The sequence below is a fragment of the Perognathus longimembris genome, chromosome 28 (assembly GCF_023159225.1).
Source record: "Perognathus longimembris pacificus isolate PPM17 chromosome 28, ASM2315922v1, whole genome shotgun sequence".
NCBI lineage: Eukaryota > Metazoa > Chordata > Mammalia > Rodentia > Heteromyidae > Perognathus > Perognathus longimembris.
In genome coordinates this window covers 39,073,388-39,098,418 of record NC_063188.1, presented here as the reverse complement: position 1 = coordinate 39,098,418, position 25,031 = coordinate 39,073,388, and the positions used below count along the sequence as shown (strand labels likewise).

Below are 25,031 nucleotides of genomic sequence, written 5' to 3'. Positions count from 1 at the left end.
ATGTGTTTAGCATTTTTGCTTGATACTGGATTTTGCTCTCCAGATTGGTGTATGATAGAGAGACTGGAAAACCAAAAGGTTATGGCTTTTGTGAATACCAAGATCAAGAGACAGCACTTAGTGCCATGCGGAACCTGAATGGACGTGAATTTAGTGGGAGAGCACTTCGAGTGGACAATGCTGCTAGTGAGAAGAACAAAGAAGAACTGAAGAGTGAGTATAAACCAGGGTTTTATGCATTACAAGTTAGCAAAGATATAACAATGAGAGTTTTCTGTTTGAACTGTGTTTTAAAATGGCTCAACGGGCTGGGAATATGGCTTAGTGGTAGAGTGCTCACCTAGCATGTATGAAACCCTGGGTTCAATTCCTCAGCACCACATACACAGAAAAGGCCAGAAGTGGGCACTGTGGCTCAAGTGGTAGAGTGCTAGCCTTGAGAAAAAAGGAAGCCAGTGCTCAGGCCCTGAGTCCAAGCCTTAGGATTGGCAATAAATACCCAGATAGATAGATAGATAGATAGATAGATAGATAGATAGATAGATAGATAGATAGATAGATAGATAGAACCAAGTGCTTTTAAAAAAATGAATTAAATAGGCTAAAATGGCCTAGAGCCAGTGGTTCATACCTATAATTTTGAGGCTGAGATTTGAAGATTGTAGTTCAAAGCCAGGACTGGCATGTGCACACATGCACGGACACGCCCGCGTGCACGCACACACATACACACACAACCAAATAGGGGAAGTAGGGCTGTGGCTCAAGTGTAGAGTGCTAGCCTTGAGCTGAAGAGCTCAGGAACAGCACCTAGGACCAACCCAAGAAAATAGGGCTCAAATGGTTAGCCACACAGCTTCTTAATTGCCTGAGTTAGCAAAGTGTTTATCTTTAAGAGGCAAGGTGACAAAGAAACATGGACTCTATGGTCTCCCTCATAGGGAATAATTAGCACAGGTTTAGGCTAGTCACAGCAGAGGATCACAAGAGCCCAATAGCTTGCCCTTATTAACACATAAGATGATACTAAGTGAAATGAACTCCATGTTATAGAAACGACTGTTATATCATTGTTGTAATTACTTTCAACATGCCATGTGAAACCGTAGCTTCTATTGTTGATGATCCTCTTGTATCCCCTTCCTGTGGTTGTACCTTCACTATCACTGTATCTTATCTGAGTACATTGGAAACTGTGTATACTGGTATTAGAACTAGGAAATTGAAAGGGAATACCAAAATCGAGTCACAGGATAAAAAGACAAACGACTACAAAAGCAATACTTGCAAAACTGTTTGGTATAAACCAACTGAACAACTCATGGGGGGAGAGGGAAAGGAGGAGGGGGGATGGGGGAATGAGGGAGGAGGTAACAAACAGTACAAGAAATGTATCCAGTGCCTAACATCTGAAACTGTAACCTCTCTGTACATCAGTTTGACAATAAAAATAATAAAAAAGAAGAAAACTGAAAATTGCAATACACAGCCAATTTGGCTGCACATGTATATATTGAAGGACAATAAATAATTTGGCTTTAAAAAAAAGCAAGGTGACACATTAGAAATTCACATGTTACTAATGAGTTGGTTTGTAGTTGAATATGAATTGAAATCACCATTCCATTCTTAATACTAGCTGTCATTAGTCACTTGTATTAGTATGTCAGATCTATAACTGGTAAGAGTAGAGTTTTGTTTTTGTGTTATTGCTAGGACTTGAACTTAGGGCTTATATGCTGGCCCTGGGTTTTTCTTCTTAATGCTAGGGCTCTACCATATAAGCAGTAGCTCCACTGCTAGAGCTTTTAGTTGGTTAATTAGAGATAAGAGTCCCACAGAACAGATCTTAGCCTTTGGTAGCTAGGATTGCAGGAGTGAGCTAACAACACCTGACTACATAAAGTTTTTTTATTGCTGCTATAAATGTGATGAACACAGAAAAAGAGTACATTTCTTTTGAGACAATTATTAGCCCTTCTCCCAATTTTTCCCCCCTGTCCATCCAATAAGTTGTATAGTTCATTTGGAACATAGTGTCTAGTGAGTACCACTGTTGCATTTGTTCACCCTTTGTCCCTACAAATGATTTAGCTTTTTATTTTGCCTTGCTGACTTTCTTGTACTTTCTTCCTGATCAGGCCTTGGCACTGGTGCCCCTGTCATTGAGTCACCGTATGGAGAGACCATCAATCCTGAAGATGCCCCCGAGTCTATTAGTAAAGCAGTTGCCAGTCTTCCACCAGAGCAGATGTTTGAGCTGATGAAACAAATGAAGGTGGGAGGAGGCATTAGGTTATGAATAAAACAATTCATGTCAGATTTTCAAGGAGTTGATTCATGTGTTAATGCAAGTAGTTTTCTGAACTCTTAATAGAAGTTGTGTCTGTAGATGCCATTTATTGCATATTTAGTGTTCTAGAAATACATGTTATATTTACCTTTTGTGCACATAGCTTTCTGTTTTTGTACACAAATACTCCTGCCCAAACATTCTGACTAGGTTTTGGTAGCCATAGATACCAGATATAGGTATGAAAATATGGGTATTTTCCCCCTAACTGCAGTATTATATCATTTTAAATAGTTCTTCCTCCTCTCGCCTGCCATGGCCACGAGTTTATGTGCCACATAAAAACCAGTAATAATTCAAACAGCCTGAAGTTTTTATTCATTTTGGTTTGGTTTGGTTTGGTCAGTACTAGGGATCGAACTCAGGGCCTCATGCTTCCTACGTAAGCACACTGCCATTTGAGCCATGTCCTCAAGGTCCTTTTGCTTTTAGTTTCTTTTTCAGGTAATGTCTTACCCTTTTCTAGGCCACTCTTAGACTACATTCTCCCTATCTCTGCCTCCCGAGTAGCTGAGGTTACAGATATGCACCACAGTGCCCATCTTGTTTTTGGCGTAGAGTCTTGCTAATTTTTTTTCTCCAGAATGGCCTCATATCACATTCCTGTCTACCTTCCAAACAGCTAGGATTACAGGCATGCATCACCACACTGATGTGAATGTGACATTTCTTATATGGGAATGGCTCTAAATCACTATCAGTTTCTACTAAGTTTTGAACCTGATTATGAATCCACTTGTCTTCTCAGCTCTGTGTCCAAAATAGTCCCCAGGAAGCACGGAACATGTTGCTTCAAAACCCTCAGTTGGCTTATGCTTTGCTGCAAGCACAGGTAGTGATGAGAATTGTGGATCCGGAGATTGCCCTGGTAAGTTCTTTTGCTTCTTCTGTGGAAATGATGCAGTAGACCTTAAGTGAAATAGAAATTACTGGTTGTTTTGTTAAACAGACAGCTCACAGGTTTGTCTTTTCCCTTTCTAGAAAATTCTTCATCGCCAGACAAATATCCCAACACTGATTACAGGCAACCCTCAGCAAATCCATGGTGCTGGACCTGGCTCAGGAGCCAACATGCCAATGAACCAGCAGAATCCTCAGGCCCCACAGGCCCCATCTTTGGTAGGGCTTTATCCCTTAATGTCTCTTTTATCCATTTATCATTTCTCTTTCAGTGGATGTATTAGAGGGAAATGATCAGGAATCAGTGACAATTTTAACTTCCAGACATAAAATCAGATTCCACATTGTAGAGCACATAAGACCAGATTTGGTATATAGATTTAGTTCCGAGTTTTTAAACAGATTCTTTACAGATGCCCGCTTCTATAGGTTAATTTACTATGTGTATGAATTTCATGCACCATGGTTGTCAGTTTGTTTTCACATACATTATCTCATTTAACCCTTACAACAATAGTATGGTGTAGGGACTCGCATTCTCCCTTTTTCGCAGTAATAAAAGAAAAGCTTTTTCTAGGTGCTGGTGGCTCATGCCTTTAATCCTAGCCATTCAAAAGGCTGAGGTCTCAAGATTACTGTTCAAAGCCAGCCCAAGCTGAGACTCTTATCTCCAATTACCCACAAAAGTCCAGAAGTAGACTGTGGCTTGTGATAGAGAGCCATCTTTGAGCAAAAGAGCTTAGAGACAGTGACCAAGCCCTGTGTTCAGGTCCCAGACCAGCACAGAAAAGGAAAGAAAAACTCACTTTCAAAGCATGACACAAACCTTGAAGCCACTAAAAAAAACAATACATTTAAAAACAGAAAAAAAAATCTGCATAGAAAAAGGGAAGTAAGAACCAGAGGCCAAACAGGAAAGTATTTGCCACACATATGATGGACAAAAGAAAAATTACTTAATAAAGACTGCTTGGTCATGGTCATAAATGTTCGTGCTGTATTATACTTACTAATGAAAACTCAGATTCATCTGAAATGTACATCACTGGAAGAATTTAGAAAATATGTTGGATTTATCCAATGGAATACTTTGACAGTTAAATAAACCTCATGTATCACCATGAATGACTTTAAAAAATGATTCTATAAGGTGAGCTGGATGATACAGTATCTACACAGATAAATCAAAAATATAACATTGAGCTGAAATCTCAAATGTTAACGCACCTGCTTAGCAAGCACATGGCTGTGACTTCAAATCTAGGTCCTGTCAAAAAAGAATATACAGAAAGTGAAATTAAGCAAATATGGAAACATTGCCAAAATGAAGGATTATATGTTTCTGTATAAATACCCAAAATATGTTGACTGAATTACAAAGAATATATTCAACATATTTTCTTTGCAGTACTGGTATTTGAACTCAGGACCTTGCACTTGCCAGGCAAATGCTCTACTACTTGAGCTATACTCCTAGTCTTTTTATGCTAATGTGTTACATTGTTTTGCCTGGACTGGCCTGGACCATGATTCTCCTATTTACACTTCCCATAAAATCATAAGTATAGGTCAACATACCTAGATTTTATTTGATGAGTTGGGGATCTCAGTAGCCTTTTGCACCTGGGGTGGCCTTGAATATCTACCTCTTAATAATTATTCATGACTAGTAAATTTAGGGTTCAATTGAGGAATACTATTCAGGAAATTTTGGCTGTATATGTAATTTATTTTGTAAAATGAGTGGTCATCTTTTCTAGGCAATTTCTACATCTGTAATTTTTTTCTCAGTAAAAAAGGTTTACTGTCAATTAATAAAATTACTAGTAATCTAGTAGTAAAGGGGGCAGTGGACATAAAGTGTTCGCAAGTAGCAATACAAATATAGATAAATGTATTCATCTTCGAAATAAGATAAATGTTTATACAAAGTAGTAAGCTGCCAGTTTTCACCTCACAAATTGACAGGTTAACAACATGGATGGGTTCTCCAAAAAAGTATTGGGTAAAGACAGATTAACCAACATTTTCTGTAAATATACAAGTGATAAATACTTTGGGCTTTGCAAACCTTAAAATAGGATTATAAGTGGTATATCTAGGATCTCAACTTTTTCCTATCTGACCTTCTAGCCTATTTTCTCTTAATCATCTCCCTATAAAAAACCTTGACCAAATGAAAACTTTTTTTCATCTTAAAAATGCAGATCACCTAGGTATAGGCGTGTGCATCAAGTAGTAAAGCACGTGCGCAAATGCAAAGCTTTGAATTCAAACCCAGAACCATACAATTGTATGCTATCAGGCAAGTCCCAGCCTTTTTTAGTCTTTTATTCAAAGTATTGTTTATTCTTTTACTCTTATTGCTAAGCCCTAATCATGAAGTCTAGAATGATGCTATATTGCTGCCTTGCTACACAGATAAGACTGATTTTTCTCTGTTTTTGGAACATGTTCCATTCAACTGTTCACATAAACACACTCATGAAATTACAACTTGCTTCTGTGGTATTCTAGTATGTGCTAAATTTGGTATTATATAAAGACATGTTATATAAAAAGGGTGCTTGAGCCGGGTGCATGCCTGTAATCCTAGCTACTCAGGAGGCTGATATCTGAGGACCATGATTCATAGTCAACTTGGACAGGAAAGTCTTTGTAACTCTTACCTCTTAATTAACCACAAAAAGGTGGAAGTAGAGCTGTGGTTCAAGCAGTAGAGTATTAGCCTTGAGCACGAAAGCACAGGGGCAGCACCCACGGGCCTAGAGTTCAAGCCCTAAGACCAGTGACAAAAAGATTGAAGGGGTGGGGGGAGTTTCATAGAATATTCGGAACTGCTAATTTGAAGAGCACTTTAAGGTCATGGATTTTATTATTGGCTTTCTTCAGAAACCTGTAAATATTGTTTTTGTCTCCTCCATCAGGGTGGAATGCACGTCAGTGTCAATGGTGCACCTCCTCTCATGCAAGCTTCTATGCAGGGCGGGGTCCCAACACCAGTGCAAATACCACCTAGTGTAACGGGACCTGGGCCAGTTTCTTTAGCTCCTGCAGGTAGAGTTCATTTAGATTTGTTTTGTTGTTGTTGTTGTTGTTGTTGTTGTTGTTTTTGCTTTTTAAGAAATCAAATTAGTATTTTATTTCATGTATGTATAATTCCATATTAAATTAGTATTTTATATTATTAGAAACTTCAATTGCAAATGATTTCCCTAGATTTTTCCCATTACTATATATGTGCATCCTTATTTAAGAGATATGTTCAATTTTTACATTATATTTTAAAACAATACACATTTATTATTCCATGTATAGAAACATTTATTTTAGGTGTCACAAGTAGATAATTGATTTGTCTGGTATATTTAAAATATAATTTAAATATTTAATTTTGAAAATCGAGGAAACATTTTCTCAAGTTTGACAAATTACAACAGAATTTAGATTAGATTATCTGAATTTTCATTTTTCTAGCTTACATACATTCTATTTTTATTCTTCCCAGATTAAAATGTCATTGTTTCCTAGGATTGCTCTAGTTTTGAAATTTGCTTTGTTGAATGTGGGGAAAACCAGGTAGCTTTGAGGATAGTTTAAAAAAATCCCAAGTAATTTTTTTGCTCCATTATCCTTATAGATGCCTATCTCCTTGTCTTTAAAATTATTCATATGTCATCTGGTTATGCTGGATAATGATCATGGTGTGTTCAACCCCAAGGCTGCTATCAGACTCCCCTCAAGCTGTACAAAACATCAAAGAGTTGCTAACAGTCCTGAAGACAGATATAGGAACTATTTTTTCCCAACCTAGGGGAAATCCTTCTTATCTTTCTGCCTATGATTGTATAGCCCCTTCAGATGGAATGCTATTCAATATGTCCTGGCCTGGTATTGTCTTGGCAGCTGCTGCAGTGCAGCCAAATTATGTGATAATAGATTTTTTTGCTAGTCCTGGGGCTTGAACTCAGAGCCTGGGCACTGTCACTGAGCTTCTTTTGCTCAAGGTTACTGTTCTACCACTTGAGCCACAGCGCCACTTCTGGCTTTTGTCTGTTTATGTGGTACTGAGGAATCAAATCCGGGACTTCGTGCATGGTAGGCAAGCACTCTTGCACTGAGCCACATTCCCAGCCCCAATAATAGATTTTTAATATGAAACTAATGTACATCTATACTATAAATCTATACTACATGGAAGACAGAGATGTTGGTTTTGTTTGAGACAGGGTCTCACTATGTGGTTTAGTCTGGCCTTGACTTCATGATTCTCTGCCTGGGCCTCCAAAGTGCTTTCATTACACTTAGAAGACCCCACCAAGCCCAGTGAGATCATTTGTTTTATAAGACAAGTATACTGATGACACACTTGGATATTCCAGTGATGTCAAACTGCTATAGAAGCTTCTAATGTCTGTTCTTTGTTTCTATACTTGCCTTGTCATGAACTGTTAACTTATAGGTTATATCTTCTATAGACCATACCTTGAGTGGCATCGTGCTAATACACAAAATAATATAAATATGCATAGTGAGGAATTAAAGAACAGAATCCCAAGTTCCACCTAAAATACAGAGGGAACCGTATATCTTTGGGCTATACAATACACTTTACATCCACTTATTCTATAAGCACAAGCCTGAGAATTCAACCTCCAGAACTGTTTATAAAAAGGGAGGGGTTGGGGCTGGGAATACAGCCTCGTGGTGGAATGCTTGGCTCCTATACATGAAGCCCTGGGTTCCATTCCTCAGTAACACATATATAGAAAAAGCCACAAGTGACACTGTGGCTCAAGTGGTAGAGTGCTAGCCTTGAGCAGAAAGAAGCCAGTGACAGTGCTCAGGCCCCAGGGCTGGCAAAAAAGGGAGGGGTGGTGAAGAAAATACCAAGAACTTAATAGAAGAACAAAGCTAGATGGCTTAACAAAAACTCATTGACTGTTGAGGGTATTACAAATGGAATAATGAGATTTCACTTAAACCCACTAACAAGTTTCAGAGATAAGATGGCACTCCTACATTGCTGATAGAAATGTGAAGTTTAGGCCTTTAAGTAAATAACCCAACATGAAAAATTAATAGATATTTTGAATCACCAGTTCTCCTGGAAATCCAGTGTATATGAATAAAATGGCTTTTGGTTAATGGTCTATGAGACATTATGTTCTTAATGCCTTTTGCTATGCTTTTCCTTAGATCCTAAATCTGTATTATTGTTGGTCTAGATAGAATGAAGAAAACACAGTGTTATGGTTGAACAAAAGCGTTGAAATCATTTCGTGGTTTTCAAATGTTAATGTATGATAGAATCGCAGGAAGGGCTTATAAAATACAAATTGCTCTTCCTTTCTCTTAGATTCTAATTCACTAACTCTAGGGTACAGGGGGGCTGGGGATATGGCCTAGTGGAAAGAGTGCTTGCCTCTTTTACATGAGTTTGATTCCCCAGCACCACATATATAGAAAAACGGCCAGAAGGGGCGCTGTGGCTCAAGTGGCAGAATGCTAGCCTTGAACAAAAAGAAGTCAGGGACAGTGCTCAGGCCCTGAGTCCAAGGCCCAGGACTGGCAAAAAAAAAAAAAAACTCTAGGGTACAGAACCTGAGAATTCACAATTCTAACAAATTTCCCACTCTGCTCAAATTTCCCCAGCTAGATTGGTACCAAATTTTGATAACCACTGTTTTAGACCTACTCAGTCATTTCCAAAATAAGGAAGTTCAGGAATGTATTTTATTAAACCACTGGTTTAGGGACTGGGAATATCGCCTACTGGCAAGAGTGCTTGCCTCATAAACATGAAGCCCTGGGTTCGATTCCCCAGCACCATATATATATAGAAAATGGCCACAAGTGGCACTGTGGCTCAAGTAGCAGAGTGCTAGCCTTGAGCAAAAATAAGCCAGGGACAGTACTCAGGCCCTGAGTCCAAGGCCCAGGACTGACAAATAATAATAATAACAATAATAGATAAATAAATACATAAAATAAATAAATAAAAAATAAATCACTGGTTTAAAATCACAATTGTTTAGTAGCAGTGTCAGAGCTAGTGCCTAGCTCTTCATTTTGTTAATCTTTATTGCTTTGCATGTTAAATGAAATAGGAGGAATGTGATATATACCTGCTGTTTTAGGAATGTACTAATGAACTTCAAGTAGATGGAATTGTCTTTTATTCCCACTCACAGCAAGTTCCTTTGAGGAAAAGAGAATTATTGTTACGTGAAAGGGACCAGACAAGGTCCTGAACAGGTTTTCTTTTGAATAGAAGTCATCATGTTTAGAGTAGTACTTGTTAGATCCAATATCCCCTTTTCATGACAGATATTTTGCAGTGGCTTAACTTTCCAGAAATGAAGTGCACAGATGATATCATCTAGGCAACCGAATTTCAGAAAAAAATACATATTAATTATAATATAAATGAGACTTAATAATATAATGAGACTTATAAATGAGACTTAATTATAATATAAATGAGAAATCAAAGGATGTAAGGTTTTTTTAAGTTAATATGCAATTATCCAGGTACAATTACACTAGAAAACAAAAGGTAGTTTGCAGGTGTTTGCATCTGTACCACCAATGTAAAAACAAAATGTATACAGATACCATTATGTCTATTGTGGCAAATCATACAAGGACTATTAATTTGATGATGTGATTTTCTTGAATAGTGAAAACTCTTCATAAAATTCTTAAAACAAGTTGCAGTTACTACTTAGTAGCATCTCTAGACAATTCAGTACATGCAGTTTAAAAAACCTTTGCTTACAAATAAACAGGTTATTTGTTCAGATGGCTACAAACAGATTTTTATTTGTATGAATGTTCAGAGTGTCATTTGAAAGTTTAAGACACAGGGTATCTCGATTTTGTGGGACTGTTTCATACCTTGAAGGATACCTCATATCCCTTGTACTTTCTCAATGTCAGCTATACCCACACAAAATCTTTGTCACACTGAAATAGTACACCTCCACATTTACAAAATACCCTAGGAACACTACTGCTTCCCATGAAAGCACTGTGACCTGTGTTACGGAGTAGCTTTCTGCCATGGTTTTAGTAATCCATGAGATGAAGCATTTTGACTGAACTAACTTTCTTATGGAAGGAAGCATAAAGCTCTTCTTTTGACTAACTGCATTGTTGAGTGTAGCTGCCATCTTCCTTGGGAGGTTTCTCCTTGTTGGGGCAGAATAAGAAAATCTGTAAATTCAGATACTGTAATCACTTTTTCCACTGTCCTAATTTTTATTTTATTTTTCCTGCTCTTTTATCTTCCAGGTGTAATGCAGAGCCAGGTTGGAATGCCAGGAAGTGGACCAGTGCCCATGGACCGGGGACAAGGTAAGTATTAAGGACTGATTGATATGAACTAGACTTGGAAATGTTCCCATTTGCACTGTTGGGTTATGTCAGCCACAAACCACCAGTGACTATTTAAATATTAAAATTTTAAAATTAAATTCAAATCATGAACAATTTAAAACACAACTTCTTAATCACAACTGCATTCTGGGTGCTCAGTAGGTACATGTGGCTTATGGATACCACATTGGAGACAGGAGATGTAGAACATTTTTCTATTGCCACAGAAATTTCCATTGGACAGTACTGGTCTACACTTTTGTACCTAGTAATTCAGAGCCTCCATAAGAATTGGTAACCAAATACACCCTTTCTTTCCTAACAGTTCTAATCATTCCACTGACCCACTCTGTCTCCTGTAATGAATCTCTATTGGCTTAGTAAAAAACATTAATAGGGAGGACCCAGCATGTATATGGGTATGTAAGGACTAGATTCTAGCCCCAGAGCAGTCTGGGAAGGATCATAGTCTAGAATAAAGCCTCCTTGGGAAATGTCTATTACACTGTGGCAGCAACATTGTATATAACAGTATTCACTCCAAAACTTTCACCCTGTTTCACCATGTTACTAAAGTTTGAAGGAAAAGAAAATACAGTGGTTTGGTTAAAATGTAATTTAGGAAGAGAGAGGTTTAGTAAAAAGAAGGAACTGAGTGTTGTGTGCTATGCATACTCAAGCACTTCAGTTCTCATAAACAACCTTGTGGGTTAGATGGCAGAACTTCAGTTTTACAGGTAAACACATGGAAGCTCAGAATTTTAAGTTACCTGAGGGGACAAGGTAAGTAAATGCCAATGTCTGACTGTTGTGGCCTCTATTTGATGTTTCCTTCCAACTAGTAAGAGGGAGGGCTAAGATGGAAAAAAATCTGTCCGTCTATACTGCCTCTCTAACACCCAAAAATGTTCCTAAGTGTTTTCTATACTTATTAACTGGGTCCCTGTGATAGGAAATTACATAGAGAAGCTTAGGTGTTTTTTTTCTTAGCATATGTTTTATAAATGAAATCCATTTAAAAAGCAAAATAGTAAGATACAGGAGCTAGGGATTTAACTCCGTAAAAGAGCACTTGTCTGGCAAGTACAAGACCCTAAATTTAGTCCTCAGCACCACAAAAGAACCATAAGGTATAGGCCAGCTATTTACGCACTGGGATTGGTAGTTGAAGTGATAGAATTAAAGATTTTTTTTCTCGTTAGCTGTCTTAATACTACAGTAAAACAAAAACTTTTGGACAAATAGCCTATCTTTTTTCTTAAGCATCCCATGTTTTTGCACTATTCTGTGCCACTCCACCACCATCAAAAGATGATGTGCATTTACCCAAGTATTATTGTAGTAATGAGAAAGAATTAGGGCTTCAGGTAACTTCTGCCCCTCCTCAGGCCAGCAGAAAGCCAAGCCTTAGCTATTGAACAGAGTTCCACAAGGAATCTATCTCCCTTCCTTTTACAGTTACCTTCATCTTTCTGGTAAGGAAAAAATTAACAAAGAGATAACTCAAGGGCTGGGAATGTGGCTTAGAGATAGAGTGCTTGCCCTGCATGCATGAATCCCTGGATTCATTTCCTCAGTACCACATAAACAGAACAAGCTGGAAGTGGTAGACCAGCCTTGAGCACAGAGAGGCTCAGGGACAGAGCCCAAGCCTTGAGTTCAAGCCCCAGGACCAGCAAAAAAATAATTCAACATTTGAAGATATTAAAAAAATCCCTTCATGAAGAGATGAGCTGTCTTTTATAATTTCCTTTAGTGCACAGCAAAGGAAACAAGAATCTTTTCATTTGTGCCCAGATTGTCTTACTTCTTCTCGAATCTATACTTCTTTGGGAGACAGTGGGATATTTGAAAAGATAACTTCTTGTTTTCCTACTACTTTTGTTAAATGTTGGCATCTTTGTCGTCTCATTAGTTTTTTTGTTGTTGCCATTATGTTGTTTATTATCATAAATTCTATTTACTATCATAAATTTGCTGTGGCAGATGGCTTTATGTGGAATGCTATGTTCCTCATCATTTCGTTCACTGCATTTCCCCATTTGATACTTTCTTCATAGCAGAAATTTTGTACTTTAAAATAATGACAAGATGGGCAACAGTGGCTCACACCTAGCTACTCCGAGGAATGTAGTCTGGAGGATTGCAGTTCAAAGCCAGTCCATGCAGAAAAATCTGTAACACTCAAATTAACCAGCAAAATGCCAGGCTAGAGGCATGGCTGTAAGTAGTAGAGCACCAGCCATGATCAAGAAAGCCAAACAAGAGCATGAAGCTCTGACTTCAGGCCCCAGTACTAGCAATCATTCAATTAATATTGAAATAAAAGACTAAAAATAAAATAGAAGAATGATAAAATACATCCAGGTGTCTGTCAGTCATACCTGTAATTCTAGCTACTCAGGAAGCTGAGGTCTGTGGTTGGAAGCCAGCCTGGGCAGGAAAGTCTGTTAGACTCATCTCCAGTTAACAACCAAAAAGCCAGAAGTGGAGCTGTGGCTCAAGTAGTAGAATGATAGCCCTGAGCAAAAAAAAAAAAAGCAACTCAGGGACAATTCCTGAGTTCTAAGACTGAGGACAGAACACATATACAGACACAGGTGCGTGCACACACACACATACACACACACTAACACTTCTGTTATAGCCTCCAAAATAGATCAGTACAGTTTGTTTCCTATTATTCTTCTGGAAATACATTTCTTTTCTTTGCTTCCCTGGTGATTCAAAACCATCCTTTTATATTAGTTTGGTGTTTTTTTTTCTTTTTATAGTGGTATAGGGAGGTTTAGAGGGAAACATACTGGTAGCTGAGGAGCAAACTGAAAATTACTAGTTATTCCTTCCCAGTTGAACCCAGTGGCCCCATGAGGAGTTGTTGTTTTTTCTTTTTTTTCTTTTCTTTTTTTTTTTTTTTTTTTTTTTTTTACCAAACTATCTTGTTAGAGTAGAGTTGATTCAGATACCTAAAACATAGCTCAGGAAGCTTTTGTAGTCTGGGGCTTTTGTAAATGTCTCCAGTCTCCTCATGTACGTATATGTGTTTATGTGTGTGTTTGCATATGTTTGCGCGCGCACAAGCTATTTTATGCATCTACTCTTTGTCCTTTTAAACTTACTGCTTACCTAGGAACCCTACAGCACTCGCCCGTGGGACCCGCCGGGCCTGCATCAATTGAGCGAGTTCCAGGTACCCATTGTATCTGCGGGTTTCCTTTTGCTTGTGGTGTTCAGGGTGGGAATGTTGCGAGGAAAAGAGCTGCTTGGCAGTCATCCTCACATTCATAACCCAAAAGGGCAGTGATTTTGGGGGGTTTCTTTTTTTGTTTTTTTGTTTGGTTTTGGTTTTTTGGGGGGTTTTTGGGTTTCTGGTTTTTTGGGGGTTTTCTTTTTTTCCTGTTGAGGCCACAAGCCTAAGATTGACCTCTTCACACAGGGCAGAGAACATGGATGATATGGGCATCTGTCCGAGGCTGTACTCCCTCCCTACTGGTGTCAGGAGGCTTGGATGGAATAGCAGTCTGTAAGGAGACAGCAGGTTTTTCAGAGCCATGGCAGTGTTCACATATGCCAAGACTCTATCTCTTTTGTGACTCTAGTCCTTAAACTAAGGTTGATTAGAAAAAGTGTCAGGAGTATAAGTTTCTGTAGGTCACAGTGCTAGTTCTCAACAGGTTGCTCCCTGGTTTACTCTTTATATAATTCCATCCATACCTCTGACATGGCACAGATTCTGCCTACACCCTGCTTCTGTTCTTGAGCTGCAAGAGGATTCTTCTGTGGTGAGGTTTCACCCACTCTAAGGTGTCCGAATTATGTTGTCAGTGGCATATAGAGTCATTTCTTGTTTCCTTATGTGTCCTTCACAGCAGTAACTCCCCATTTGTTTCCCTGTCAGTGCCGATGCAAGACCCCAGAGCAGCTATGCAGCGGGGATCCTTGCCTGCCAACGTGCCAACTCCTCGAGGTCTATTAGGAGATGCTCCAAATGACCCACGTGGAGGCACTTTACTTTCTGTAACTGGCGAGGTAGAGCCTAGGTAAGCACTGATAAGAAGAAAACAATTTGAGAAGTCAGCATTTCCCCTTGCTACATTAGTTGTCCCTGTTTGCCTAATTCAGAAGATTAAATAAGTATTTATGGCCATTGTCCAAGACTAAAATAGGATGACTAGTTGAGGATTCTCAAGCTAACCATGCTTATGCAATATTTTCAAAACTTGCAAATTCCAGTATATGTACTTGAACAAGAAAAACTTGTGATAGTGGTAATATTAATAATAGTAATAGACATAGGTGTGGGTGACCATACCTCTGACCCTACTCTAAGAAACTTTACACAGTTCATTTCATTAAATGTGCTTAGGGGGTAGCACAATGTTCAAGTACTTGCCTCATATCCAAGTCCTTGAGATCAGTTTCCAGCCCCACAAAAATAGATAAGATCCAAATAATTTTAGGAAGTAGATATTCTTGGGTCCCATTTTGCAGATGAAGAAACTAAGGCATAAAGAAGTCAATTAAGTGTTCCCTAGATCGCATAGGTAATTAATAGTAGATTCTAGATTGATCCCATATAGTCTGAATCCAGAAGACATGTGTTTAAGCACTATGCTGCATCCTTATACATGTAATAACTGTCCATTAATTCCTTCTTCATAAGGAGTTCAATCAAATAAGTTCAAGAATATGTAGGTTTTATACTCTGTAGCTTTACTCTGATGTGTTTGGTGTTATCTTAGCATTTATTGACTGATGTTTATGTCAGTTCTTTTGATATGTCAGTTACTTGCTGATGTTGGAATAGATGGTTTGTTGTTTTTATGTCTGTTCTAAAACATAACATTGTTCTCCATCTCCAGAGGTTACCTGGGACCACCTCATCAGGGTCCACCCATGCACCATGTTCCTGGCCATGAAGGCCGTGGACCACCCCCACATGACATGAGGGGAGGTCCATTACCTGAACCTAGACCTCTAATGGCAGAACCAAGAGGACCTATGCTAGATCAGAGGGGTCCACCCTTAGATGGCAGAGGTAAGGGGAAGTCACATCCCAAATGCTAATCACAGGTTGATTAAGAACTCAGCTATCCTCGGCTCTAAATCTTAAAGAATAGTTGGGTGTTAGAGTTAGCATCATCTTTAAGGGTTATCTGCAAATCTAGGAGGAAACAAGTATCATAGATAGAAGGGAAAGTATGAGAAGAGGAATAGATTTCTGTGTATATTAAATTATTAATTCATACAGTTAGATGAGTAGCCCCGTGGTGGTTTTTCTTGCTGCTGTATAGGTGGAAGAGATCCCCGAGGAATAGATGCACGAGGGTTGGAGGCCCGAGCCATGGAAGCAAGAGGACTGGATGCCAGAGGATTGGAGGCCCGTGCCATGGAAGCTCGCGCCATGGAAGCCCGTGCCATGGAGGCCCGTGTCATGGAAGCCCGTGTCATGGAAGTCAGGGGCATGGATACCAGGGGCCCAGTTCCTGGCCCTAGAGGTCCTATGCCTAGTGGAATGCAGGGTCCTAGTCCAATTAACATGGGGGCAGTTGTTCCCCAGGGCGCTAGACCGGTATGTATCCATGTGAAATCTTGGTTTATTTCGAAATTGATCATTGAGCTTGATTATTAGTGCCTTCTGGCTTGAATTTCTCAGATTGTTAGAAAGGAAACACTAGGCTCTCTTTACCCTTCTGGGAGTGATTTTCTGGCAATCAAGATAATAATGTGAAAGAACGACTTTACCTTCAGTTTCACTAGCTATTTCATTCACAAAAGAGTCTCTGAAAATTGAGAAGTCATTAGGGGTGCAAACTAGCATCACATATTAGACTGCCCAAAGTGTACTTGCCCACCAGATCTCAGCCGAGGCCTGTCAGCCTCTATCGGTGGGATCTTGGTATGGTTGATGTGGAAAACCTCCCCCAAGTGATTCTAGTCTGCAACTCTGACACTTGGAATATTACGAGGTTATTTACATAATCTTAGGTTGACAGAAACCTCTTATTATCTTCATACAATCCTAAGTGAAGAATAAACTACAAATGTGCTGGTGATCGCCTCACCTGTTGATCGAAATCTGCCTCTTCTTTCCCTTCTTTATTTGGCTGTCTCTAGTTGTATGTACATGGTGCTCGGTGGTTTTCTTCTCCCTCTTCATCCTCATTTGTTGTGAAGTAGTATATTTGTATCTTCCCTATGTTTTTATTTGCTGACACCTTCATTTCTCTCTACCTCTTCTTCCTTTCTCTGTATTTTTTCTTCCCTCTTTCATATGTTAATGTGCCTTCTCATGGAGAGGATGGAGGGAAAGGAGAAACACTGGGAGAAAGACATTGGAGAAATATCAGCCAGAATTCAAATGTCTTGAATTCACATAACTAATAAAAGGCAGAGTAAGGAAGAGAGGATAATTTTTCTGCTCTACCCCTATGTTGCTATCTATAACTTTGTGTGTATGTACATTCCTCTTTAATTTAAAATAAAAATGTGGATTTTTCCAAACATATATAGAAGTATCCTCTATTGTTTTTCAAATTTTGCTTCAAAAATGTAGTTGCAGGTCTTGAGTTTTATTGTACACTCTCTGGTCATAATAGAAATGTGTTTATGCATTTGTTCAACAACAGTTTATTGAGCTCCTACTATATATCAAACATAGATCTAGATACTGGGGATATTGCATTGTGAACAGCAAAGTTCTTGTCCCCTTGGAGCTTGTACATCAGCTGGGGAGACAAAACAAATAACTATATGGTATGCTTATATAATTTGATACTTCTGTGGGGAAAACCAGAAAACAGTAATTGGAAGACCATTTTTAAGTAATATCTTGGCTCCTTTTTCTCTGCTAGTGTTTGAGTTCATTACTCTGCAACACTAGGGTTTGCTTGTTTGTGTTTTTGCAATGCTGGGAAATCAAACCAAAGGCTTTTTTTTGCACATGCCAAGCAAAGCACACTATGGCTGACCTACTCCACCAGCCAGCCCTGTGTAGCCAGTTAAACCCAGAGAGTGAAGCCAATTAAACCCAAAGTAGAGAAAATAAAAATTTTATCCTCATACTTTAACTTAAAAAATTAAATTACTCGCTTACATATGTGTATATATATATATATGCATATACATTTGTTTATAAAAGTAATACATTAAAAACCTCACTTCCAGGCTAATCGTGCTAATATATACCTATAATAAACCCAGCTATTCAGGAGGCAGAGATTGAGGTTCAAATAAGGTTGTGGTCCAAGGCAAAAATACAACACCTTGGGGGCTGGGGATATGGCCTAGTGGCAAGAGTGCTTGCCTCGTATACATGAGGCCCTGGGTTCAATTCCCCAGCACCACATAAACAGAAAATGGCCAGAAGTGGCGCTGTGGCTCAAGCAGCAGAGTGCTAGCCTTGAGCTAAAAGAAGCCAGGGACAGTGCTCAGGCCCTGAGTCCAAGCCCCAGGACTGGCCAAAAAAAAAAAAAATACAACACCTTGTTCAACAACCAAAGTGAAAGAGGTTAAGGTGTAGCTCAAGTGGTAGAGTACCTGCCTAGCAACTGCAAGGCCCTAAGTTCAAACACCAGTACTTCCTCTTGCTCTCCATAAAAAATTCCCTCTCCTATAGATAATGGCTTTTGTTAGCTCTTTATGCAGTTTCAGCAAATATGAATATGTACTCCTATTTTTCCTTCTTTACTATTCAGTCCTTTTCTGTTAGCATATATTAGTTATACAGAGGGAATTGTGACAGTTACATATATGTATATAACTTTTCCAATCAGTTTCACCCCCCTCTCTTATTCTCCTTTCCCTTCTTAAAGCAATTTCAACAGGTAATTCATTGTTCTATTTTCATATATGCAAATAATCTTTTGTTTTTAGTTATAAAGAGCATTGTTTATTTTTCCACTTAATTTTTAATTATCTTTAAGTAGCTGAACATCTACTTTTTTATTTGCTGTCACCGTAATGTACAGAGGGATTACAGCTTCGTACGTAAGGCAGTGAATACATTTGTTATCAAACTTGTTACCTCCTCTGTTTTTCTCTCACCTTCCTCCTTCCCCAGTTCCTTCCCTGCCCTCCCCCGAGTTGTACAGTTGGTTTACAACATATTGTCTTGTAAGTATTGCTGTTGCATTGGTTCGCCTTTTACCCTTTGTCTCTCCATTTTGGCTGAACATCTATTTTTTTTTTACTTACTATATGCTTGATTGTTTTAAATTGGATCTTGAAAGTTTAACTCCTGTCCCTCCAGGTGGAAACTTGAGGGTTCAAGATTTACTCTTTCCAGGGTAATTGTATTAATTTTTCACCCTAAGAAGGATGCACTTGAGAGTGAGAGTAGTATTAATAGTTTCCTCTGAGGCAAAAGCCTAATTAGGAATTTCTAAGGCAAATGAAGATATATGGTCACTCTTGCCAGAACAAGAACTTCTGGAAACTCAAAATGGCCATTATTGGATATTTATTGCACATTATGGTGCTTAACAAGTACTAACTTCAAAAAATTATACCCAAAGGTGCTTCAGATTGGTAAATGATCACTAAGGTTCAAACTGGCACCTGGATTAGCACTGGTTAAAAACCAAAGCCATGACAGTGTTGTAGCAATTTATACAAAGCTACTAATGTTTCCTATGTCCAATGTCTAGGAAAAGAGATAATGTATGTAAGCTCAGAGGAGAGAACTATTTTACCAAGGTTTTCAATAAACTTTTAATGAAAAAAAATACAAGTTTTATTTTTCCTTCATAAATAGAATACAAAACATGCAATCATTTTTTTATTACTCAAAGTGATCGTTAAGTAGATCTCTTATTGTGTATGCAGTAATATAAAGCATAATTATGTCCTATGTGGTTTCTGGTCTCCTTCACTGTCAGGCTATCACCTTGCTATTCACATTGCAGCTCTGATATGTACTCCTAATGAGTGTTTATCTGTATTTCTTTTATGCTTTGCTGCTTCTTACCTGCTGGAGAAGCAGGTAACAAGTTTGTTAATAATTTGTATTTAGTACGAGTACTGAAGCTCTGAGTGAATGCCTGAGTGTGAACCTAACTGGTATAGGACCTCTAACAGTTATACTAGAAGCTCAAAGTCCTTTTCCTTGAGTTCTGGTAATCGTCAAATGGGTTGAATTCACTGAAGATCTTAAATACCAGTAAGTATAATATAATTAAACCTTGCTCTCTCACTTAGGTCAGTCATGTTTCTTGGTTTGTATTGAGCAGAAAGCATCAAAGCATCTCTTCCATGTTCTGTATAGAAAGCCATAAAAGGCTAATGTTGGGCTAATAGCAGTCTCCCTCAGAGGCCTTCCTACCTCCTATCTGCTTCTCTGATTGGTCATCTCTACCTTGTGTAGAACCCATTGGGACAAATTACCTGTATCTAATTGAACTAGAGGTAGACAGTAAAACCATGAATGTAGTTTTCCTGTTGGACCAGCACACATTATCTCTAGAATCTATTGGTTTTCATTTGTTTCCACTGTGCACTAGTTTCCAGAGTGCTCTCAGTTTTCCCTTTGCTTATTTGGCTGAATTTGCTTAACATTATAGTATCCAATTTGCTGTGATTTGATGATGGTGGTGGAGCTGTTGTAGGCAAGTATGTTTGACTTAATACTTAGTTGATTTCTTGCCAAGCCCTGTCTCCTGCCATTGCTACCAGAAGCTGATCTTTGCAGACATTGATTTCCTTTTTTTTCATACACATATATAGGTTGCAGTTTTCATATTGCTATTACTATGAGTTTTCTAAATGTCAGGAGTTCTGAAAATTTTCTTCTTCATTTGTGTAGGTCCCAGTCATGCAGGCGGCGGCTATGCAAGGAGCAGCCATGCAAGGAGCAGCTATGCAGGGTGGAAATCAGCCTGGTGGCTTCAGTCCTGGGCAGAGCCAGGTCACACCACAAGATCATGAGAAGGTAAGCAACACAATGTGACTGCCTCTATCTACACAAATCTTGTCTTTTTGATTCTTCATTTCACAGTTAACCCATGTGGTGATCCTGGGTCTTCAAAGTCCCTTTGGAGGTCATATTTATTCTAACTCAGAACTCTTTTATGATCTTATTGCCTAAATATTTGTGAACCTGGTCCTAAACTTCAGTGAATATAAATGGAAGCTTATTTAACATTTCACACTCATCTACTAGCAACAGATTTTGTATGTGTGCATGCACAGGGCCAGACTGACCTGCAAATTCATAGCCTGTGTCTTCCTCCCCTTTCCACTTTATCCCTAAAAACAGTAGCAAAATCCCCACAAGCATATCTTCCTATTATTTTATTTAAGCATTGTTGGGAGCTCATGCCTGATCTTAAAATGACTAATAAAACTTGTGGGGGAAAAATAAGAGACTTTCAAACCAGATTAAAAACTAAACACTTCCCAGGGCTTAAAGATACCACCTTAATTATGAACTTGTCTGTTTATGAAAGTGTCTGCTTTGAATCATCTGATCTCTTTTGTTGTTGTTGTTGTTTTGTTTTGTTTTTTGCCTGTCCTGGGGCTTGGACTCAGGGCCTGAGCACTAGCCCTGGCTTCTTTTTGCTCAAAGCTAGCACTCTGCCACTTGAGCCACAGTGCCACTTCTAGCCATTTTCTATGTATGTGGTGCTAAGGAATCGAACCCAGGGCTTCATGTATATGAGGCAAGCACTCTTGCCACTAGGCCATATTCCCAGCCCCTGAATTGTCTAATCTTAAATATTTTAATGTATACTTGTTCTTTTCATCATATTTTTTCTCACTAATTTCTTTTCTTTTTGGCCTTCTGGTGGTGTGTGTGTGTGTGTGTGTGTGTGTGTGTGTGTGTGTAATTACCTTACTGTTGCCATTTTGTTTCATGTCTCACTACAATAGCTTTTGGGACAGAAGCTGCCAGTGGGTTATTTGTCGTTATTGTTGAGCTGCCATCATTGAAATTCACTACCTTCTTTGCCTCTGCACAGGCTGCTTTGATCATGCAGGTTCTTCAACTTACTGCAGATCAAATTGCCATGCTGCCTCCTGAACAAAGACAGAGTATTCTAATCTTAAAAGAACAAATCCAGAAATCCACTGGAGCACCTTGAAAGGTGAGAAAACCTGAACAGGACTAGTTCCTTGCACATTTTGGATATAAACTTTCAACCTCAACCAAATAGATCATTATCTCTGGTGACTTAGTCCTCTTCACTAGATTCTTCTTTGTAGTTAGTTTCTTGGGATAAGGTAAGGCTATAGGACATTTGTTAATTGCATGTCATCTTCCCTAATGATCAATGTCATATATGATTAATTGAACAAAATCAACTACAGGAAAGTTAAAGATAAGCCCTTTTTCTTCAGTTTCAGTTACCTAACTGAACCTCATTATAGTTTGATAATGGGTCTTCCAGAATCAGTTTTGTTATTTTATTCCAAAATGCGCATCAAAATGGGAAAAATACAAAGCATTGCAGTAAAGTGTATAAATAACTTGGTTTCTAGTTTTTGTTTTCAAAGTATTTTCATGTTAAACTATTAGAGTAAGTTTAAGGTAGCACTTGTCTAGTGTCACCATCAGGTTCTATACATTTTGGAGATCGCTGTACATTATTACCTTTATTTTTCATGCTTTTACCTGATCTGTTTTGCCTAATGTTCTCTATTTTTAATGGCTTCCTGCCAACTTTTTCATACAGATTTTCAAATGTGCCTGACGACACATCCGGAATTTCCATAATAATTTCATTGAAATGTTGATAAAAGGTTACTTCTGCATCCTCACTCCTGAATGACTCAAGTTGGTGCCAGGTGGAGGACTCCCATCACCACCTTTCAGAACAAAAAGAATTTGTTGTCTTAGTTTGTATATTTTCTGTTATGTTAAATAAACTTTGTACAATTTTAGTACACTGCAAATTAATACACATGACCGTTTTGCTTTTACAATGCTAAAATGCTATGGGTAGAACTTAGATATGGTTTCTACCCTTACTGCAGCATTATGCTATATTGCCACAATTCTTTTTTTCCTGTAGAAGATTAATCATTTATTTTGATGATATTTGAGAATTTCTCAGAAGCAATGTTTTCTGGAACTTCATTTTTGTTGAATTTTCTTCCAAACAGATACTAAGACTTTGCCCTTTGAAAACGTTGTAGATTTTCTGAGTCTTCTGGGAGAAATAGCACATGCGCAGAGCTATAAAATAGTTCAAAGGCCAACAAAGCAAAGAGCACACCACAGTAGTGTGTTTGGTTTAGAAAAATCCAATTATCAGAATGCATTATTTTGTCTGTAGTAGGTTTGAATATTTGAGAGTTCAGACAAAGATTGTGTTGGTACTGGTTTCAGTGTATGTCAACAACACAAAAGACTGTTGACATTTATTTGTCTGTTATAAAGCTCTTCAATGTAGTTAAGTCTAAAAGTTTTAAAAGCCACTTGTTTTTTACATGTTCAAAGTGAATTAAAAAGTAAAAAGAAATAAAAAGAATGAAATGTATTTCATTCTATCTTCCAGGAAATCACTAGATTTGCAGTCTTCTTCTGTACTCAGATTTATTCTGAGAACTTGAAACAGAAAACACTAAAACTTTTTACATTATTAGTTCTTTTAAAGAGGACCAAATATAGAGCACAAGCAGTCCAATTGCTCATTAGGTCTGCCTGCTTTCTTGCAAATAGGTATGGACATTAACTAGTGCCATCAACCAGCTGTAACCTATGGATCTCCTTGCCTTGTATTTTCTCTCTCTTATAGTGGCAGTAAGGAAGAACACTGTTTCTCTCCATCAGGCCAACCTCAAAAGTTGCCTTAATAACTATTAAAGTTTTACTCAAAACATCTTCTGAGCCTCTTTACATTCTCAGAATCCTACCCTCTGGTTGAGGATTATATAATGGTCAAATTAATTAAACCCTGGCATATACATATGGATGGTAATAGCATATTGCTTACATTGTAAATGAAAGAATGCAAAGATAATCAACTTCAGAAAAGGTTAAAATTGAAGGATTCTTCAACTGCATGATATAATCATTTAACACAAAAGTGGGCTGGATAGTTCATACTACAACTTAGTAAGAGGAGCTTAGTATCCGTTCATCCTCCATTCAGCTTAGATGTTAATTATGCATCTTCCGTGAATGTGTTGGTTTTAGCAACTGTCATATTTCAAAATGTCAAAATATTTAGACCTTGAGACCAAGAGCAAAGCATTTTCTGTCAGGAACTCAGATCTCAAATCAAGGTTACTGAAGATTGAAATTTCTGGTGAGCAGTAATTGCCTAATAGGAACTGTATCATTAAGGTATCATTATGCTTTTTCTCAACACTTTTTTAAATTTAGATAGCTGAAGTCCATATGAACAATGGCAACACCAGTGGCATCCTAGTTTATCCCTACAGAAACAGTCATCAGTAGTTTTTACTGGTATGATAATGTTTACTGCAAGTTCATGAACTGCCTTTATGTTATTCAAACTAGTGACTGAAAAAATCATAACTAACCCTTCAAGTAATACAGGCTTCAAATAATTCGAATCAGTCATTTGTTTGTTCTTGGTCACTTATGTGTAGAAAATAGGTGCTTTCATGCTGATTCAATTGAAGCATTTTTATAAATCTATAATGAGTTGAATTGTCTTAGCACACAGCCTGGGGCTTCTTCCCTCCTAGTGATTCACTGTGACTACTGACATCTTAGAGCCAGTGTGGTTATTGGGTAGATAGGAGAAAGACATTTTATGAGAAAGTGGATTTTTGATTATGTTACTTGGCACATGATTTCTTAGTGACAAGGTAGTAGCCAAAAGTCTATAGCAAATTATAAATTCCATATTATTTTTAACTACAAGTGGTGATAAAGAACTTCTGTCATCCCATGGTGGAGAACAAATTTTTCCATTTTTTTCCAACAGAATTATGTTGATAATACAGCTGACCTTGAATTATATTACAATGAGTATGCTTTAATATTATCTTTCTCAAATGGAAAGCCCAGAAAAAGTGACTCATTCAATAGCAAAGAAAAATATCCTTCATTTTCTGAGGATCAAAAATTGGCAAAGCCTAAGATCATATTCACACAAAATGACACCATGTTTAGTAATGTACCTAGTCGGTGGTATGTGGGGATTGGGTTCTTGGTAATTTTGTTCATTGTTGTTTACTATTTATGGTTATGTTTTGTCATTGATTCAATAAATTTTTTTATTTATTAAAAAAATCACCGTATTTGCAAGGCTTCTGTGAGGGCAGGAGGGAGGGGACATTATGAACCAAAACTCAAGTCTAGATTGTAACAGTTGGAATCAACAAAAGCCTGGGGTTGTGTCAACCACCAAAGAAAGTTCAATTATCAAGCTTTGTTGCAGTCATGACTTTTCAGTGGCATCTGCAGTTATTTTCCCAAGAAAGG

General features: G+C 38.1%; 1 protein-coding gene across 4 annotated transcripts in view; it reads left to right on the top strand.

Annotated features, from left to right (window-relative positions):
- Cstf2 (cleavage stimulation factor subunit 2) overlaps positions 1–25,031 on the top strand; it is a 41,865-nt gene that overhangs the window by 1,552 nt on the left and 15,282 nt on the right. Inside the window, exons 3-17 of one of the 4 annotated variants that reach the window (XM_048335827.1) lie at positions 44–213; positions 2,142–2,278; positions 3,102–3,221; positions 3,335–3,472; positions 6,181–6,310; positions 10,550–10,612; positions 13,764–13,823; positions 14,070–14,156; positions 14,532–14,673; positions 15,496–15,671; positions 15,928–16,205; positions 20,436–20,561; positions 21,592–21,717; positions 22,306–23,704; positions 25,027–25,030. In XM_048335827.1, coding sequence (XP_048191784.1) covers positions 44–213; positions 2,142–2,278; positions 3,102–3,221; positions 3,335–3,472; positions 6,181–6,310; positions 10,550–10,612; positions 13,764–13,823; positions 14,070–14,156; positions 14,532–14,673; positions 15,496–15,671; positions 15,928–16,205; positions 20,436–20,561; positions 21,592–21,714 — 1,750 coding nt within the window. In that variant the 3' untranslated portion in view covers positions 21,715–21,717; positions 22,306–23,704; positions 25,027–25,030. Of the gene's footprint in view, positions 1–43; positions 214–2,141; positions 2,279–3,101; positions 3,222–3,334; positions 3,473–6,180; positions 6,311–10,549; positions 10,613–13,763; positions 13,824–14,069; positions 14,157–14,531; positions 14,674–15,495; positions 15,672–15,927; positions 16,206–20,435; positions 20,562–21,591; positions 21,720–22,305; positions 23,705–25,026; position 25,031 lie in introns of those variants that run through there. The other 3 variants (XM_048335828.1, XM_048335829.1, XM_048335830.1) reach the window with 3 other exon arrangements.